Here is a 21,739-nt window from a genome sequence, read left to right as displayed (position 1 = left end):
CTACAATCAACTGTTTTTTTATTGACGTCATCCATTCATCTTCTTCCGCCGTAAAAGCGGCCATATTGTTACTGAAATATTAAATAAAATAATATTAAATTAAAATTACGTAAATGAGGGATGATCTTTTGATTGAATGTGTCATGTGGCATGAATATACAATATAATATGACATAAAACATATTTTTCTTTAATGTTTACGAATTCAAAGTCAAACATAATAGGTAGCACACACGAACTACTTCATAATTCATAAATTCAACACCTCCATTACATAACTGCCAGCAGCGTAGTGGTAAGATAGAAGATTTTAGTGTAGGGGGACCCGGGTTCAAACCTGGCTTAGACTGATTTTTTTTTGGTAATTTATTTACATAATTTTAAATACGTCATTTTATTTTAACTCCACATAAAGGGGGTTTTACTACATAAATAATAAATCCGCAAGTCAATTGTTTCTTATGTTCTTACCTCTTCTTTCGTTGCTATTCGTATCGGTAAAGTTAAAGACTTTGGCATATTCCAACCCGGGTTCGAACCTGATATTAATTTCTTTTTATTATTATTTTCATAATTTATTTACATTATTTTAGGTACGTTATTTTATTTTAATCCGAAATAAAGAGAGTTTTAGTACATAAATAATAAATCCGTAAGTCAGTTTTATTTTTCCTTATTTCTGTTGTATTTAACACCGACTTTTATGAAGCCGTGAAAAAAATAACACAATTAAATAACATTGTTGATATATTATGAAAAGCAAAATCTAGAAAATTGATACAGTAAGTAGCTATTACACAGTGCAGGACTCATATTATGAGTTTCTCAATACAGTTGTATGCAGGCTGTGTTTTATCCAATTGAATTCTTGAATTCTTTGAAATTGAATTAACATTGCCATAAGAAATCCATGTATAACAAATTGGAAGTGCATGTAGTTGGCCATGTGTAATAAATTAGTAGGCCTTTTAGAAAAGAAGACTATCTACTGATTATTGCTAACTAAAATTCTGTGTCATGGTATTGATCTTCAAGGATTATTATACTAGAGAAAAGAAGATTTTATATATTGAACTGTATGGAAACATTTCTTTAATAAAGGTAAGAGACTTATTTGCTGGACTCTTTCCTGGTAGAAGAATTTCATCTAATAATACGACCAGACTTGTGTCAACTTAATGATATGGTTAAATTAAAATTACGTAAATGAGGGACTATCTCTTGGTTGAATGTGTCGTGTAGCATGAATATACAATATAATATGGCATAAAACACATTTTTGTTTAATATTTAAGAATTAAAAATTAAACATAATAGGCAGCAAACATGAAAGCATTCATAACACGTAATTCAACCGCTTTACTATGTAATCTTATGTAGTGTAGTGGTAAAGCGAAAGGCTTTGGAGTATATAAGCCGGGTTCGAACCTGAGACAATATTTTTTATTATTTTGATAATTTATTTACATTATTTTAGGTACATTATTTTATTTTAACCCGAAGTAAAGGCGGTTTTACTACATAGATAATAAATCCGTAAGTCAATTGTTCCTTATTTCTGTTGTGTTCATCATTGACTTTCATGACGCAATGGAAAAAAATGACACAATTAAATAATATTGTTGATATATTATGACAGGCAAAATCTAGAAAATTGATACAGTAAGTAGCTATTACACAGTGCTGGACCATATTATGAGTTTCTCAATACAGTTGTATGCAGGCTGGGTTTTATCCAATTGAATTCTTGAATTCTTTGAAACCGAATTAGCATTGCCATAAGAAATCCATGCATAACAAATTGATAGTTTAATTTCATGTAGTTGGCCATGTGTAACAAATTAGTAGGCCTTTTAGAAAAGAAGACGATCTGCAGATTATTGCTAACAAATTCTGTGTGATGGTATTGATATTGAAATAGTGGATTATTATACTAGAGAAAAGAAGATTTTAATTATTGAACTGTATGGAAACATTTCTTTAAGAGAGGTAAGAGACCTATTTGCTGCACTCTTTCCTGTTAGAAGAGTTTCATCTCACAATACGATCAGACCTCTGTAAACTTAATAATATGGTTAAAATTGTTCTTTATTTGTGTCTTTGTGGAAAAAGTAACCTACTGACAAAAAATCTTCAACATTAAATACACAACTGAAATTATAGTAGTAACACCATGATTTTGAATCGCCTAACCAAAAACTGATAATATGTTGTCAAAGGATCATGTATGATAAGTCGACAATATTCAATAGACAGTCTTCTTTTCTACAAGGCTTATTAATTTATTACACAGGGACAGCTACATGAAATTCCACTTTTAATTTTTTATATAAGAATTTCTTATGGTAATGTTAATTCCCTATGTATTATAGTTTGAAATAGACATGGTATATATTTATCAATGGCGGATACTTGACAGTTCGTCATATTTACATACGAAGTCAGCAGTGTAGACCAATTAAGCGACAAGAGTTGTCTAGCCTAATATTTCTTATAACGTTTATTTATTTTTTTACCAAACACTTTAGAAATAGCACTTAAAAGGAATAAAAACATAGCATTGATTTTAGATCCCACTATTCGCTTCGAAAGGAACACCACCCAGGCGGAGGAAGTAAATGTTGACAAACAGGCTTTCTACGAACCCTGTCTGCCATTCCTGTCAGAAATATATAACATTTCAATTAATCAATGGAGTGTGAGAGGCCTCCTGTTTGAAGCAAGAGGTACCCTACCAAAATTCACCGGTGGTGTCCTTCAAAGTCTAAAAATTAATTTCTATGAAATTCAAGAAATTCTAATTAAAATTCTTAGAGATTCTGTCCAAATAATACATTATAACTTACATGTAAAGTTAAAGTAATTTTTCTTTCCTTTGTTAATAACACTGTATTAATTTTAATCTTAATCTTCAAATTTGTTTGTAAATTTACTCATGTTATTGTATTATTGCATTTTAGATCCTTGTGGTCACACCTAGTGTAGGACAGACGATATATTCATATATATATATATATATATATATATATATATATGTCGGTCTATTCAAGATCAATGAATGTGCAGTTGACGGAAATTAATAGTGTGGTTATCATTGGATTTTGACTTTCATATACATATTAGATATCAAACTACTTGGAGGGCAATAATCGTGTGGATTATATTGGACTTTGTTACTTATTGGATATCACATACAGTTGGCTATGGTCATTGATAGTAGTCTATTAGACATAAGCCAACTTTGAAAATTCTAATCAAAATGGCTCCAAAAAAGCGGAAATCTATAGGGAAAATCAACTTGAAATTAAAAAAAATAAACTACGGCGAGCATTCGAGACTCCAAAACAGCGGGAGACCCGACTAGACCAAAAACGAGCTTCAGCCACTAAATCTAGAGCGACGGAAACCCTGGAGCAACGGGAAACCCGACTACACAAAATGCGAGCTTCAGTCAGTACATCTAGGGCAACGGAGACTCTGGAGGAACGACAGACTCGACTACACAAAATGCGAGCTGCAGCCAGTACGTCTAGGGCGACGGAAACTCTGGAGCAACGGGAGACTCGACTTCACAAAATGAGAGCTAAAGCCAGTACGTCTAGGGCGACGGAAACTCTGGAGCAACGGGAGACTCGACTTCACAAAATGAGAGCTAAAGCCAGTACGTCTAGGGCGACGGAAACTCTGGAGCAACGGGAGACTCGACTTCACAAAATGAGAGCTAAAGCCAGTACGTCTAGGGCGACGGAAACTCTGGAGCAACGGGAGACTCGACTTCACAAAATGAGAGCTAAAGCCAGTACGTCTAGGGCGACGGAAACTCTGGAGCAACGGGAGACTCGACTTCACAAAATGAGAGCTAAAGCCAGTACGTCTAGGGCGACGGAAACTCTGGAGCAACGGGAGACTCGACTTCACAAAATGAGAGCTAAAGCCAGTACGTCTAGGGCGACGGAAACTCTGGAGCAACGGGAGACTCGACTACACAAAATGCGAGCTGCAGCCAGTACGTCTAGGGCGACGGAAACTCTGGAGCAACGGCAGACTCGACTACACAAAATGCGAGCTGCAGCCAGTACGTCTAGGGCGACGGAAACTCTGGAGCAACGGGAGACTCGACTTCACAAAATGAGAGCTAAAGCCAGTACGTCTAGGGCGACGGAAACTCTGGAGCAACGGGAGACTCGACTTCACAAAATGAGAGCTAAAGCCAGTACGTCTAGGGCGACGGAAACTCTGGAGCAACGGGAGACTCGACTTCACAAAATGAGAGCTAAAGCCAGTACGTCTAGGGCGACGGAAACTCTGGAGCAACGGCAGACTCGACTACACAAAATGCGAGCTGCAGCCAGTACGTCTAGGGCGACGGAAACTCTGGAGCAACGGGAGACTCGACTTCACAAAATGAGAGCTAAAGCCAGTACGTCTAGGGCGACGGAAACTCTGGAGCAACGGGAGACTCGACTACACAAAATGAGAGCTAAAGCCAGTACGTCTAGGGCGACGGAAACTCTGGAGCAACGGCAGACTCGACTTCACAAAATGAGAGCTAAAGCCAGTACGTCTAGGGCGACGGAAACTCTGGAGCAACGGGAGACTCGACTACACAAAATGCGAGCTGCAGCCAGTACGTCTAGGGCGACGGAAACTCTGGAGCAACGGGAGACTCGACTTCACAAAATGAGAGCTAAAGCCAGTACGTCTAGGGCGACGGAAACTCTGGAGCAACGGGAGACTCGACTTCACAAAATGAGAGCTAAAGCCAGTACGTCTAGGGCGACGGAAACTCTGGAGCAACGGGAGACTCGACTTCACAAAATGAGAGCTAAAGCCAGTACGTCTAGGGCGACGGAAACTCTGGAGCAACGGCAGACTCGACTACACAAAATGCGAGCTGCAGCCAGTACGTCTAGGGCGACGGAAACTCTGGAGCAACGGGAGACTCGACTTCACAAAATGAGAGCTAAAGCCAGTACGTCTAGGGCGACGGAAACTCTGGAGCAACGGGAGACTCGACTACACAAAATGAGAGCTAAAGCCAGTACGTCTAGGGCGACGGAAACTCTGGAGCAACGGCAGACTCGACTTCACAAAATGAGAGCTAAAGCCAGTACGTCTAGGGCGACGGAAACTCTGGAGCAACGGGAGACTCGACTACACAAAATGCGAGCTGCAGCCAGTACGTCTAGGGCGACGGAAACTCTGGAGCAACGGCAGACTCGACTACACAAAATGCGAGCTGCAGCCAGTACGTCTAGGGCGACGGAAACTCTGGAGCAACGGCAGACTCGACTACACAAAATGCGAGCTGCAGCCAGTACGTCTAGGGCGACGGAAACTCTGGAGCAACGGGAGACTCGACTTCACAAAATGAGAGCTAAAGCCAGTACGTCTAGGGCGACGGAAACTCTGGAGCAACGGCAGACTCGACTACACAAAATGCGAGCTACAGAGACTACGTCTAGGGCGAAGGAAACTATGGAGCAACATAACAGACTCGAGGATAAACGAATCCGATCTGTCGAAGCTAAGCGAGTATTTAGACATGCTGACTTAATGTTAGAGGCTTTTCATTATGATCCGGTTTTAGATTACCAAAATCATCCTAAAGTTACTATTGGAAAAATTGATAAAATATGTAGTTACTGCTCAGCTAAAAAATTTAGAAGTGAACCTCCAGGAATGTGCTACAGCAATGGTAAAGTTAGGCTTCCACCTCTGGTTTTTCCGCCGAATGAATTTCTGTCGTACATGTGTGGGACTACAGCTGAATCGAAACATTTCCTGCAAAACATTAGAAGGTATAACTCAGGTTTTCAGATGACATCTTTCGGCGCAACTTCTATAGTTGAAGAAACAGGTTTCATGCCCACTTTCAAAGTTCGTCAAATTTACCACAGAGCTGGATCGATTCTTCCTTTACCAGATGAAAACCCCAAGTTTTTACAGATTTATTTTATGGGGGATGAAAACCTTGAAGCAGACCGACGATGTGACAATATTCCTGGTACAGTACGGGATATTGTTTTAAATATACAGAAGATTTTACACGAACATAATCACCTGATTATAATGTTTAAAACAGCACTGGAGCGAATGCCGACAGATGAATATAAGGTCGTCATTCGCGCGGATAAGAGACCAGCAGGCGAACATGAACGTCGCTTCAATGCTCCTCAAATTAGTGAAGTAGCCATTGTAATGGTAGGCGACGAGTCCGATCGGCGAGATATAATTATTCAGCGGCGCGGTGGGGGACTGCAGTGGATTGCGGAAACACATCGCTCTTACGACGCTCTGCAGTACCCGTTGATATTCTTGCGAGGTGAGGATGGATACCATTTTAACATCATGCGAACTGATCCTACTACAGGTACAGCTACTGATAAGAAAGTTTCTGCTATGGACTTCTACGCATACAGGATAATGATGAGAGAAGGATCGCCTAACCACATCCTAAACTGCCGTCATACGGCTGAACCAGATGAAACTTCGAGTGGATGAGTATATTCACTTAAGGGATGCCGTAGCCAACGATGGAAATGTTGCAGATATTGGTAAGATGGTAATTCAACCTGCCACTTTCACAGGAAGCCCAAGACACATGCATGAATATGCTCAAGATGCAATGACATACGTTCGGACTTATGGGCGTCCCGACTTTTTCATCACGTTCACATGTAATCCAACTTGGCCTGAGATTAAAGACGAACTCATATTCGGTCAGGCACCGACTGATCGACATGATTTAACAGCAAGGGTTTTCAAACAAAAGCTCATAAAGTTGATAGATGTCTTAACAAAGAGCCATATCTTTGGGAACTGTCTGTGTTGGATGTACTCAATTGAGTGGCAAAAGAGAGATCTGCCTCACGCTCATATACTGCTATGGCTGAAGGAAAAAATCCACCCAACACAGATCGACAGCGTTATTTCTGCTGAGTTCCCTAGCCCAGAGCAAGATCCCAATCTCTTTGAGGTAGTGAAAAAGAACATGATCCACGGGCCGTGCGGACAGCTCAACCGTAACGCAGTATGTATGAAGGATGGAAAATGCACCAAAAAATATCCCAGAGATTTAATCAGGGAAACCCAGACTGGTGATGATGGCTATCCTCGGTACAGGAGGCGAGCACCGACCGATGGAGGATTCACTGCCACACTGATAATGAAAGGCAACACAGAAGTCGAAGTGGGCAACAGATGGGTTGTTCCCTACTCTCCACTGCTTTTAAAGATGTTCCAGGCTCACATCAACGTAGAATATTGCAACTCGGTAAAATCAATCAAGTACATATGTAAACATGTATACAAGGGTAGCGATATGGCTGTGTTTGGACTGGCAAATGATTTCTGTCAGTTAGTAACGTCCATTATTGAACTCATTCATAAAATTTACCCAGACATTGTCGTAAATTTAAAAAACCATGCGTGGTTATGTGAACGTGCCATTCTGGCTCCGAAGAATGACAGTATCAATGAAATAAACGAATATATACAGGAACAACTTCCTAGCTCCGTCACTACGTACAAGTCAGTAGATTCCGTTGTGGACGCTGATGATGCCGTCAACTATCCTATGGAATTTCTCAACTCTCTGGAACCACCTGGAATGCCACCCAATTGCCTGTTGTTAAAAACAGATCACCAATAATGTTATTGCGAAACCTGGACCCACCACAACTGTGCAACGGAACACTGCTTAGTGTTAAGAAACTCATGCCGAATGTGATTGAAGCCACAGTATTAACCGGTAAAGCAAAAGGAAAAGACGTATTCATCCCTCGCATTCCGCTTATACCAACAGATTTGCCATTCACATTCAAGCGTCTCCAGTTTCCAGTCAGACTAGCATTTGCAATGACAATTAACAAAGCCCAAGGACAGTCCCTCAAGTTTGCTGGCATCAATTTAGAAAATTCATGCTTCTCTCATGGTCAGCTCTATGTAGCATGCTCCAGAGTGGGTACTGCTAAAAATTTGTATATTTTCTCTCACGGTGGTAAAACAAAAAAATGTTGTTTACAGGCATGCATTGAGATAAAATGTTCTACCTGGCTCCTCAATATTCGCCATGCTCAGAATAGAGGAAGTAAAGGGAGATATGTATGTTTTATATTCAGATTGAAGTGCTAATTACTTTTCTTATGCGAAAAAGTTTATATTCTCTGCTTAGTCTTAAGTTCATTTTTCAACCCAGATTGTAAAAGATAATGAATGCATCTACGGAAAATGTATTCTGTTTGACTTACTGTATTACCTTTGTAACGGCTGACATTATGAAACATACGAAACTTAAAAAAATGTAGCTCTGAAAAAGGATATTATACCAAAATGTTACACTGTTTATAGTGTTTTTCTATAATAGTTAATTTTGTACACTTGAGTGTTCTCATCCTTTTAACAAATGTACATATGTAATATTTCCTTCATTATTTTTATTATCTTTGTTCAAATTAAAATAATCTGAATTTTAGTACTTCCGAATTTTCATTTTTACCTTAACTTTTAGCAGTTTTAACCGATTTGGGCTTACCTTGAAGCCAAAGATAATTCACACAAAGGCAGTTGAACGTAAGGCGCATTATGAAATTCCTCCTTCTCAGTGCCTATCTTCAGCTACTTTTAATATAAATAATCCCTGGCAAGCATTTTCTAACAAACAGTTTATTTAGAAATAGAAGCAAAATTGAAAACACGGGCAACGCCGGGTAATTCAAGCTAGTTATTAATAAAAAAATTATTTGGAATAATTTTGGCGGATAATGGGTTAAACTTGGGACATACGTAGGTAGGCCTATATCAGGTTAAATCTTTGTAGTTTAACCCAAACTGCATTAACCTCAAATATTTTACATTTAGCCTATCTTGAGACACTCTGTGTACGCATTCTAAGAGAAAAATTACAAAAATGTAAGAGTCTCGTATCAGAAGTTATCAACGCATTACATCATAAACAAACAGGTCTACAGAAACAAAATATAAACAATATTGTACATTTCTTTTGTTCCCTATGAAATCTCCACTATGATCAACTTATTTCGAAAATCTTTCCAGAAGTAGCCTACAGGAAAGTCCATAGCAAAAATGATATAGCATGTTAGACTGTTTGCTGTATTGACGTTTTGGCCTCACATCCATCTCATCAAATAATTGATAGATGAAGCCAAGTCCGGACTGTGTGTTGGATGAGGCAAACGTACAGGGAAGCAAAAATATTATTTATCTCGAAAATGCAAAATCTAATGCTTAACATCTATACACTCAAAGGAGAAAAAATAATTGAGGGAATTTCTGCACTGCTTACCATACAGTCCAGATCTATAAATCGTGATGTTATGCTTGTAACTTCTGGTACGACACTTGTAGAAACAATTGATGAGTAATTTAATTTGTAGGAAAGTCGTGAAGAGAGAGACGCATAATAATGAATCTTCAATCTCTGTTGTACGTTAGCATGAGGGCAAAAACGAATTAATCTGTACTTTTCAGTCCAGATACCTTCAGAACTCAATCAGGAAGAAGTGCTCCATCCAATGATGCCCATTGCCAGGATGCGCTTAGCGTCGCAATCACAAACGGTGACCAGTTTGAATTCATCGCTGCATTACCTTCATCATTTTGCGTGCACATTAGGTAAGAAGAATAATCACGTGGTTATTACAATACGTTGGCGGCCCTGATTAGAACACTGCTGCGCAAATATTGCTTCATGTCATAAAATGATACAGGCATAAAGGCCACGGAAAAATGAAAAGTAGTAGTAGTAGTAGTAGTAGTAGTAGTAGTAGTAGTAGTAGTAGTAGTAGTAGCAAATACTGTAGATACTAATACCGGAAAGCTGGCTCTCATATGTGCGACATCGACTAACAGCACTCCAAGCGGAAAGGTTTGAATAAGTTGACGAGAGGGTCGGCCGCGCGAGAGGAGAATCGAAACATTTCTTGTGTTGCCTGCAGCGGGCTAGAAGAAAGAATAGTTGCCTGTCTAAGAAGCTGTTATGGCGTGTAAAGCAGGCGTTGTTTGTGCAGTGTTTCATTGTAAGAATTATACATGGCAACGAGGAGCGGTGTCTTTTTTCAGATTCCCTCACGACAGAAATATGTAAGTTTAATCCTTTTATATACGTACTGTATTTAATGTTTGGTAGTCTTTCTTGTATTATAAAATATTTAATGTAAATTACAGAAGGCAGATAGTAGCCATACAAAAATCTGTGAATAACAGAATCATTGTTATTTCTAACTTGTGATTGTTGTAAGTTAGGCTCTACATGTTTTTATCAGGGTTGTTAACTTCATAATTTTGTCACTAAGTTACTGGTAATACAGTTAATATAAACCCCATAATTATACTGTCAAAATTAATTATAGTGTATATTCCCTCACAGTTGTGCTCAGTGGGTTCAAAAATGCAGTAGGTCAGATCTAGATGAGGTGTTTAAGAGAGGAGGATCCGAACGCTTATACAAGTCTCATCGTATTTGCGCCAAACACTTTCAGCAGTCAGACTTCCGAAACCCGAATGTACATAGTCAAGGGTAAGCGGTCTGTTGTAAAAATAAAAACAAAAATCATTATAAACTCTTACTTTATATATAATATTATATACACATACATAGGCCTATATGTAATATAACTCTTTAGATTGAAGAAAAATACTGTTCCTTCCCTTTGTCTTTCTGCGCCAGGAGAAATAGACAAAACAAAGAGGCGCAGTCCGAAGAAACGGTTCACAGAAAGTGTATCGTTACCAGAGGACACACCGCTTTGTCTGGAACTACCTGAAATACACTAGATCCTAACAAAATTAAGATACAGTACTATCTGTTCTAATATAACCTATGCATTCTACAAAGTCACAAACTTTTAAGTAAGCCCTGATTGTTGTATTTTTATTTTCCTGGTCCTAATATCGTAATTGTTATTTGCTAGCAAATATAATTACAATATAAAAGTTTTGAAATATAATATTGTAAGTCTTATAAAGTACTAAATTTATCTTGTTACAGATAACTTGGAGAATGCTAGAACTCCTAAAAAAGAAAAAATTTTGTCTGAGAAAAAAAATAAAATTTCTTACTAACAAACTAAGAAATGCGCAGAAAATTATGTCAAAACAAAGGAAACTCATTCAAACCCTAAGAGTTGACGTACAAAAATTGAAAAAATCTCATTCATCCTTAGAATGTGTTCAATCGCTGGTAGAAGATTTATTTCTTAAATCTCAGTTGAAGCTAAGAAAAAGAAAACCTATGGGAAGGCGATATACCGAGTATGACAAAAATTTCGCACTGGCATTGCATTATGCTTCACCGAATGCATATCGATACTTGAAGACTTTCTGTCTGCCGACTATTCGTTCCTTACGTAATTGGCTGCAACAATTGGGTGTTGGTCCAGGTTTAAATGAGACAATAATGCAACTTCTTAAGATAAAATCGTGAAGTCTGACACCAGCTTAGAGAGTTGTTTCCATTGTATTTGACGAGATATCCTTGAAACAAAGTTTCTCGTATGATTTATTCGATGGTTTTGTAGAATTTGGACCGTATGAGAGTCAAAATCAAACAAAAAGTGAAGAATTGAAACTCGCAAATCAGGCTTTAGTATTTATGATTAGGGGCTTGCAAACCAACTACAAGCAGATAATGGGATATTTCCTATCTCATAATCCCACGCCCGGTGATGTTCTAAAGCAGTGGCCGGCAGATGCTGCAGTTATGACGTAAGAGCCAGTCAGGCCTCAAGTGCTTGGAAGAGCGAGCAGTTGAGCCGTATTACTGTTAACGCGCACCAGCGCAGTGGCGTCAGTGCAGCAATGATACGACAGTTCTTGGATATAAATCGATGGAATTACATTCCTGTATTTTGTTAGGGAATAACTACTCTGCGGTCATGATGGCAACATTCTTGGCAAATTCCCCGTCATTAAAAGAACGCATGTCCTTTGCAATGACTAGTGAAATCCTATACCTTAAGCCTTAAGCTTATCATTGATTCACTGACAGTGTGTTCCCTAGCTTCACTTAACAATTTATCTTTCAATTGCTGCACTAGTACCTGTCGATAATCATTTGCGTGGCATAGAGAATAATGGCATTGTATATTAAATTTCTTTACATGCTGAAACAGCTTGCCACAAATCAAACACTTCGCCATTCCTCCATACTCCATAACACAGTTTGATCTCGACAAAGCATTTAGCTTGGGCACGATAGTAACACAAAGTGATGGTGTGTTTCAAAAGTTGAAATATACTTTGCATGCTACTCACCAAGTTAGGGCCTAGATAGTTTAATCTGTATATTGTGTAGGAAAATGTCTGTTAAAAACACTTGAACTGTTTTCAAGTTTCCGAATAGACAAAGTGTTGTAGTACTGCTTAAATTATTTATTTCTATATTTGTATATTTATAGCAGTTTCGGAGCCTCATTTACATAATGCGAACGCTTCTGCAGCTGGCTGTATTATGAATTTCATATTATTGTAAGTATATTAAATTTGATTACAAACCAAAATATTTTGTTACATTGATTTATTACGGATGTACAGTTTTGTTTTCGTACAAATGTATTGTAATTGTGCTGTTCCCATACTACCTCAGACGAATGGATCGAGCTCTGTCAGTGCATAGGCGCCGTACCACCACTGTTCAGTTGAACCTTCTCTCCTCGCTGTGCTCAGTCTGCAGAGATTGCCGAGCAAAGAGCGTGGCGGCTCCGTGGTATGACATCACAGAGCACGGAACATGCCGGTCACTATTCTAAAGGATCTTTCCGAAGCCATCCGCGAGGTTAGGAAATGTGGCTATTTTCCTAAAGTAGTCGTTAGTGATCAGGCAGCCAGTAATATTAGAATGAGGAATTTATTGGGATGCGAGGTTGATAAACCATTTATTGAAATAGATGGAGAAATTGTGTATTTCTTCCATGACACACCACATCTCCTAAAGTCGGTACGAAACAATTTTAAGCGGCACAACCTTTCGTACAAAGCTGAGGTATACTAGTGGCAACATGTTGTTGAACTGTATAATAAGGATAAAGATATGAATCCTCGATTATGCCCAAAATTGAGACAAAAACATATACAACTTCCATCTTTCTCACCCATGAGGGTTTGTCTGGCTACACAGGTGCTAAGTCATTCAGTCAGCAAGGCCATAAAAACTCATGTGTCGTTTCAGTCACTACCTGAAGAAACTCTTCAAACGGCTAAGTTTATAGAGCTAATGGATCGTGGATTTGACTGTTTTAATTCATTGACCATGAATGATGCTAAACCCTCACGAAGGGCTTTACAAACTACTTCTCTTGTCATTGGACGACTTTACAAGAACTGGAAAGTCTGTTTTCAAAACTGAAAATTCTGAGTGAAAAAAAGACAAACCCTCCTTGCTTTAAGGGTTGGATACAAAATATAATAGCGCTACGTCACTTGTAGAAAGATTTGGAACAAAATTTTAATTTTCGGTTCCTGCTTACAAGACGTACAACGCAAGACTGTCTTGAAAATATTTTCTCTGTCGTGCGTTCTAAGGGTGGTAATAACATTACCCCTGACAGCTGTAAATTCAAGTCTGCCGTCAGAGGAATTATGAGCTGCCAGCTCTCAACACCTTCAGAGAAAGGCAACTGTGAAATTGAAGTCAGTGATTTTTTAGTTACGAAGAAGGAGATTGAAGGAAGTTCATTCAGAATCTGCAGTGGTTATCCAGCAACAGAAAACAGTTTTGCAGAAACCGCTGAACGTGAAGAGGACAATCATGATCAGTTTATGATTCCAGATAATGTACTAACATATGTGAGAGGATGGGCTTGTAGCAGAATACCACATGGGACATGCAAACTGGAACTAGCTAGTTTCAAATCTGAAAACTTGACAGGCATTTATGAGCACATTTCAAATAAAAAGTATGACAGTGCTAATTTTCTAATTCCCACAAGTTATTTAGTTTCTTTACCTATCTAAAATTATTCGATCAACATTTCACACGCACTTCAAGTTAATGGCCCTTATTTTTGAACAAATAGATCAAACTAATTCAGTATGTAAAGATTGTAAACATGTTTTCGTTAATAAGTTCCTTAACGTAATGATGAATATTGTTTTGTAAAAAATGAATGTGACAGAATAAGTTGTAGAACAGTGACTGGAAAAAAGAAGAGAAAGGCTAAAAAAGTAATTCATCAGTAACCTGGAAAATAGAGAGCTAATGGGATAATTAAACAGTATGTACTGTAGGTTTAATGTTGTTTTTCACCACTGTGATATCTCTTTTAAAAAATTAATATTATTATTAGCATCATAATGTTCTTTCAATAGTTATGACAATTAAATTAACGAGAATGTAAATCTGACCGTTCTGTAATGATTTCTTTAGCTCTCATGTAATACTATATAGACCTACCACAATTCCTCCCAACCCCTCCTAGATATGTACGCAATCAAATACTGTAGAGAGCTTCGTACGGCATTTGAAGAAATACATATTGGAAGCATTGTTCAAACCAAGCCGCTAGACAGTGCTAGTGTTCTCGTGTCGCAGCCCGACACCATGGTAAGGATGAAGCACGATCACCAGACCTTGCACCCTGCAATGATTTTCTCTGGGGGCATCTTAAGGCTGAGGTGTTCAAACATCAACCGAGGACTTTGCCAGACCTAAGAAATGCAATACAGGAAGAAACTGGCCTTATTCCTCAAAAAATGCTAGTTAGAGTGATGCAGAATTTCCGAAGTCGCATTCAACAATGCATTGATAGTGAAGGACACCACTTGAGAGACACATTATTCAAAAAATGAAAAATTCCCACTGTTAAGATACCATTCATATTAATAATGTTTGCATATTTTGTTCCATCTGTTTTTTATTTAAACTTTAAATTAGGGAGAATGATTTGCCGCACAATTTACAACTTAACAGGAGTTTACAAACTATCATGCAACAGTTGCAACGACTTCTACATTGGACAGACTGGAAGATCATTTCAAACACGCTACAAAGAACATATCACAGCCCTAATCAAACCACACAACAATTCAACCTATGCAGAACACATCACAAACTCCAAACACAGCTAAAGCAATATAAACAACGACATGAAAATACTACACATTAAGCCAAAAGCCAGAAACATGACACCCTAGAACAATATGAAATTTATAAACATAGAAAAACACAGTCACATCACATCCTGAACACTCAACTCAATTTCAAAACACACACCGTTTTCTACACAATCATGAACACATCCCACCGCAACAAGAAAGCAGAAGATAGCATAGGATCTCCACTAGGCTTTGGACAATGAAAAACAAGACTTCGAATCTAGTCGCCAGGTAAATCCTCAATTTCGGAATATGTGTTATATATGAGGGGTTCAGAGTAAAAGTGGACCAAGTCCAAAAATTGGAAATTCTAGTTATTAGTTCTGTTGGGTTCAAAATATCATTAATTCTTCAAAGCAATGGTGAACCAAGTCCATAGTTCAATATTCAGACTGCAGGATGCAGTAGTTACTTGATGCTATGAGACAATAGCGCATTCTTTCAGAGCAATTATGAACCAAGTCCAGTTGCAGAAAACATTACAGAAAATCTGGAGGGAAAACGTAACAGTTTTGTGTTTTATAATACTGGAATAATAAGTACCCATTAATTAGTGCTACTTTTATAAATTTAGAGTGTAGTAACGGAAGAGGAGTCCGATTACATTCCAGATACCGACAATTCAAGCTCTTCAGGAGAAAATAAAGGTAAGTTCCATTTTAATAAAAATTATTCACATTATCATAAATTTTAGGTTAAGTTTTTAGCTCTTCAGTTGTCTCTCACTTTCATATTTTAATAACATAAATATAAAGTAATTTAGTACTACATTTAACTATGCAATTCAAATACAGGAGCAGGAGGAGATACTGCAGTTCATGTTAATTCAGCTTCCCCAGCCAGACTCACTACAGAGGGACAACACCATGCCGATAACAATGAAAATAGAGGAAGGAAGAGGACCAAGAATGAAGAGAGTTGGAAAAGAAATTTGAGGAAAAAACATCGGAATAGTGGTCAACAGTATGTGAGTAAAAAAGGCATCCATATTCCTGGAAAAGTGTTTGATACCGAGTTTAACTGTAACTGCCCACGAAAGTGCAAAGAAAAAATTAGCATGAATGATCATAGGAAATGCTTCACATCATTTTGGAATCTTGGGGATTTTTCTAAACAAAATGTTTACCTTCGTGGTCTTGTGCAAGTTGCTGAATGCCAGAGATCACGCCCACGTGACAATACAAGCACACCTAAATCAAACACTTTCAAGTATTTTATTAGAATTTCTAATGAAAGTATAGGGGTGTGCAAACAGTTTTTTTTTGGCTACATTCGAAATAAGTTGGGGAAGGTTATACAGAGCTGTAACAAAAACAGAAGTATTTGCTGTGATAGATAGTCGTGGGAAAAACACCTCTGTGAACAAAATTGATGACAGTGATGTTATTAACTACATACGATCTTTCCCTGCTTATCAGAGCCATTACTCGCGAAGAGACAACCCTGGAAGAAAATACCTGAATCCTGACCTTAACATACGTAAAATGTATGATTTGTACCTAGAAAAATGTCAACAGGAAAATAAGACCCCCGTGAAACAAAAGTTCTATTACAATGTTTTCAGTACAAAATTTAATTTGCATTTCAAACCTCCATATACAGATACTTGCCGACTGTGTGATGAGTTGGAAATGAAAATTTCTAATGAATGTAATGAAGGTAAGGCTCTTAAAGTTGAAAAAGAACTACATTTAGCAAGCGCGGAGCAAGCTAGAGGCTCAATGCGATCCGATAAAGAAAATGCATGCAATGAAATGTATGTGGCGACATTTGATTTGCAGAAGGCTTTGCCTTTCCCTAAACTGACTACATCTACTGCATATTACAAAAGAAATATGTATGTATATAATTTTGGCATTCATTCCTTCAATCAATCCACGGCCTTTATGTATATGTGGGATGAAACAGAAGGAGGTAGAGGATCTCAAGAAATAGCCAGCTGCATCAGATCGCATTTAAAAATGAATGCATCAAGCCACAATCACATCATTCTTTATTCTGATGCGTGTTCTGGGCAGAACCGAAACATTAAGATGGCTCTCACCCTGTTAAAATTAGTCAATGATACAGAAATGCAAGTGGAAATAATTGACCACAAATTTATGGTCTCTGGCCATTCATTTTTACCAAATGATGCTGACTTTGGTCTAATAGAGAAAGCTGCAAGTAAGACGCAGTATGTATATGGCCCAGAGGATTGGTTCAATATTGTAAAATCTGCAAAACGCAAAGAACCAAAATTTGAAGTCACCGTAATGAAAGGAGAAAATGTTATAAGTACTAACTCATTAGAACAGGCAATCACAAACAGAAAACAAACTATTGATGGCTATGAGGTAAATTGGTTAAAAATTCGATGGATGAGATATGAAAGAGGTATGCCGTTTACAATGAGGTTTAAAGAGAGACTAAGTGAATTGGTGGAATTCAGTAAGGTAAACTTCATGAAGAAGAGAAAGGGAAACAAACTACACTCACTAGCCCATGTCCATCAGGAACTTCTCTACAAGAATCAGAGGTTAGTTACAAACGAAAAGAAGAAGAACATGCTTGATTTATTGAAGTTCATTCCACCCTTACATCATGCATACTACAAAAACCTTCAAACTGCAAATATTGTTGCAAGAGGAAGATCACAAAACAACCAGGAAGATTTGCATGAACATGATGATTCATTGAGTGGGGATGAAATGGTGTTTGTGTGAAGAAGAAGAAGAAAAAGAAGAAGCAATGTTAAGTGAACTTGCTAGTGAGAAAATATGTGAGCTTGTAGTAATGACAAACAAAAAAGAAATAAAAATAATTTAAGAGAACACATTGAAATATGGAAAGAAGTAGAGAAGCAGGTTTAATTATGTTTGAAATCAGAAGTGAAAATTTTTCAGTGCACTAGTGAATCATGTCCAGTAAATTGAAAATAAACTGTAAAAAAAATTGTTATATTAATGAAAATGTCAGTGTCAATTGTATCCTAGATTGGCTTATATTTTTCCTTTATTATTGTAAAAAAATTAAAGTTTAATTCGTCATCTGGAATTAAATATATTACTTTAACTTTATATCAGTTTTTCTCAAAATAGTAAAATATGGACTTGGTTCACTATTGCTCTGAACCCCTCATATCTTTCGCGTGTTAAATATTACAGTACCTGGTTGACTAGTTTCAGCCTGTTTTGGGCCATCTTCAGAACTGGTTGGTGCTGGTTTTAGCGCCTTTTGTTTTGTTTTATTTGGGGCTGTGTCTATGTAGTGTAATGTGGAGTCAAAGAGTGTGTGTGTTCTGAAATTGAGTTGTGTGTTCAGAATTTCATTTGGATGTGCTTTTGCGTGTCTATATATTTCGTATTGATCTAGTGTGTTTAATTTCTGGCTTTTTGGTTGAACGTGTAGAATTCCCATGTCTGTGTTTATATATTTGTAGGTGTGGTTGACATTTGTGATGTGTTCTGCATATGTGGAAGTGTTCTGTAATTTTGTTATGGCTGTGATGTGTTCTTTGTAACGTGGTTGAAATGATTTGCCTGTCTGTCCTATGTAGAAGTTGTTGCAAGTGTTACATTTGAGTTTGTATACGCCAGTGTGGTTGTATTTGTTTGTTTGTGTGTGTTTTTGTTTTCGTATATTAGTGTGATGTATTTTTTGTGTTGTATTCTTATGTTTTTTGTGATTATGTTTTGTCTTTCTTATACAACCACACAGGCGTATACAAACTCAAATGCAACACCTGCAACAACTTCTACATAGAACAGACAGACAGATCATTTCAAACACGTTACAAAGAACACATCACAGCCATAACAAAACTACAAAGTACTTCTACATATGCAGAACACATCAGAAATGCTAACCACACCTACAGAGACATCAACGCAGGCATGGAAATTCTACATATTCAACAAAAAAGCCAGAAACTAAACACACTAGAACAATACGAAATATACAGACACACAAAAACACATCCAAATTAAATTCTCAACTCAAAACTCAATTTTTAGAACACACACTATTTGACTCCACATTACACTACAAAAACACACCCCCACAAGAAACACAAACAAAAGGCGACAAGACCAACACCAACCAGTTCTGAAGATGGCCCATAACAGGCTGAAACTAGTTAACCAGGTATTGTAATATTTAGCACGCGAAAGATATACAGGGTGTTAAAAAGTATCCAATATTTTAGGAGGTGATAGTATGCATCAAAATAAGAAAAAAATCTAATAAACATAGGTCCTACAACACATAGTTTCTGAGATCTGAACACTTGTTCATTGGAGGTGCTCAATGTGACGTCCATTCATGGCAATACATTTTTCTACCCTACAATACAGCAGACTATCAGATAATCATACCGTAGTTGACACCCCTACCATGGAATACTGATACTTCGCAAGGAATACTGGAAAGAAAAGTCTGGTTGCGGATATGTGCAGGTTCAGAAGAGATGGTGTTGTGAATTTCCGCAATCAGCATGTGTGGACTGATGAAAATTCCGATGCACTTGAAGAAATGAGGCATCACCATCGATTCTCAATCAACGTATGGGCAGGCGTTCTTGGCGATAGATTAAGGGCCATACGTGCTATCACAGAGATTAACTGGGGTTCGTTATCAGGACTTTCTTATTAACTTATTGCCTACCTTGCTGGAGTATATGCCATGTCAGTAAAGACAACAGATATGGTTCATGCATGATGACACACTAGCACATTTTTTTTCGCAATGAGCGTGAACACCTGACGCTGACATTTCAGAATCGCTGGATAGATTGGAGAGGCCCCACACCTTGGCCTGCTTGTTCCCCAAACCTGAATCCCCTAGACTTTTGGTTATCAAGAACAACCAGGTAAATTTGAAAGAGTGCGTGATTCCTTACGCCGAAGGGCAGAGGAATGCATTGCCATGAATGGACGTCACATTGAGCACTTCTTATGAACAAGTGTTCAGATCTCAGAAAGTATGTGTTGTAGGATCCATGTTTATTAGACATTTTTTCTTGTCTTGATGCATACTATCACCTCCTAAAATATTGGATACTTTTTAACAACCTGTATAATACATATTCCGAAGTGGTATGTTAAAAGTTGTGTGATCAAGATGTAAAATACCAAATATTAACACAGTAAAGAAGTTGGAAATTTAAAAGGAGAAAACTTGTTTACTTTTATTATGTCAAGATTTTTTAACAGTTACTACAGTGTAATAAATATTGAGATATATTATTTACAAAAGTGAATGTCTTTCAAAATGAAATTCTATTCTTCAGAGGAGTCGGACATCAGACTACCCCATAACAAGAGCCACATTGACGATTATTTGGTGACGCTGGTGAGCGGCTGTATACATTTAAAGAAGGTCAGGTTCCAGGGCCGATTAGGAGACGTCCAGACTTTAGTTACTCTCTGCAATCCCGTCTTTGTACAACAATCACGTAAGTCAAGACAAAAATTAAAAAATATTTAATAAACAGGAGTATAAAACCAATACCTTGAAATTTAACAGATAATTTTGACGTACTGTACAATACGTCTTTTCCCGCACCGTGTATGGGTACCCTTTTCGGGATCAGTGGTGAAACAAAAAATGACATCATGAAAATCAATGTCTTTTAACGGGTGCATTACGACATCCACAGAATGTTGTCCAAGCACATCATTCACAGTTTTAATACGGGCACAAGTCATTTTTAATCAATTCTTTAGCAATAGCACTGTACAATCCATGGTATTAGGGCATGAAACGCTAATGTTCCTTCGGGACAATAAATCTGTGTTTAATCGTTTGTAAATTTTGCTCCAAATCACCTGCATCTTTATTTGCAATATTTTCAGGAATCATACATCACAAAGATAAAATAAAAGTCGTAAATTGTGGGAGTCGTAGGATGAAAAACTTCCGATTAATAATTATTTAAAACCGTGGTACCCGGCAGAATGACGGGTCCGATCCTCCTAGTGTTAACCACGATGTCGTACACTGCAAACTTGTAAAGTCATCATGTTCTCCATTCCTCAGGGTTGGAGAAAGTTTACTTGGATGTAATTGAAGAGACACCCAGCAAACTTCGCCGGCTGAGTACCATTTACCTAATATACACCGAGGCTGTGAAGAGTGAAAAGCCTCTCGTGGAGCTTAAAGTGACCCCGCACTACCACCAGGAATGAAGCTTCACGCGCGACTATCAACATTGAATTTTGATCTGTAAATTCCGCCAAATGAAAATAAACTAGCAGGCTTACACCGAGGCTGCGAACACCACAATTGTCGTGCGACTCTGAGTGAACTTTGAATTTTTGATATGCTTAATTTAACGTTATATATAAATATATCCTGTAACCATTAATTTAAATTTAGAATAAACTGTTGTCATAACACAAACGAAAAATTACACGAGTTTCAATTCTTTACGGCACAGTAGGGAAAATCTGGTCCCCGGGGTCAGACTGTAAGTGTAAATTCCTCTGACTTACCATAAAAAGAAGTAAATTTCCCTACAACTACTCTAAGCGCTCTACCTTCTAGTGGTAAATTCCCCTAATCCAGTGCTCGCCAGAACTCGCTGAAATGTGCAAAGGGTAAGCGGTGCCGTCCCGTGTGCACCGTAGTGCAGCAGGAAGAGGTC

General features: G+C 37.8%; 1 protein-coding gene across 1 annotated transcript; it reads left to right on the top strand.

The window, feature by feature from the left end:
• Positions 1–7,653: 7,653 nt before the first annotated feature.
• LOC138702659 (uncharacterized) lies at positions 7,654–21,484 on the top strand. The gene is made up of 4 exons (XM_069829986.1): positions 7,654–7,936; positions 9,493–9,636; positions 20,384–20,548; positions 21,133–21,484. Exons 1-4 carry the CDS (start codon positions 7,654–7,656, stop codon positions 21,279–21,281), a joined length of 741 nt encoding a protein of 246 aa, XP_069686087.1. The 3' UTR covers positions 21,282–21,484.
• Positions 21,485–21,739: the final 255 nt, after the last annotated feature.

Source organism: Periplaneta americana, chromosome 7 (assembly GCF_040183065.1).
Source record: "Periplaneta americana isolate PAMFEO1 chromosome 7, P.americana_PAMFEO1_priV1, whole genome shotgun sequence".
Classification (NCBI taxonomy): domain Eukaryota; kingdom Metazoa; phylum Arthropoda; class Insecta; order Blattodea; family Blattidae; genus Periplaneta; species Periplaneta americana.
Note: the sequence above shows the minus strand (reverse complement) of the source record. Positions and strands in the feature narration are given on the sequence as shown.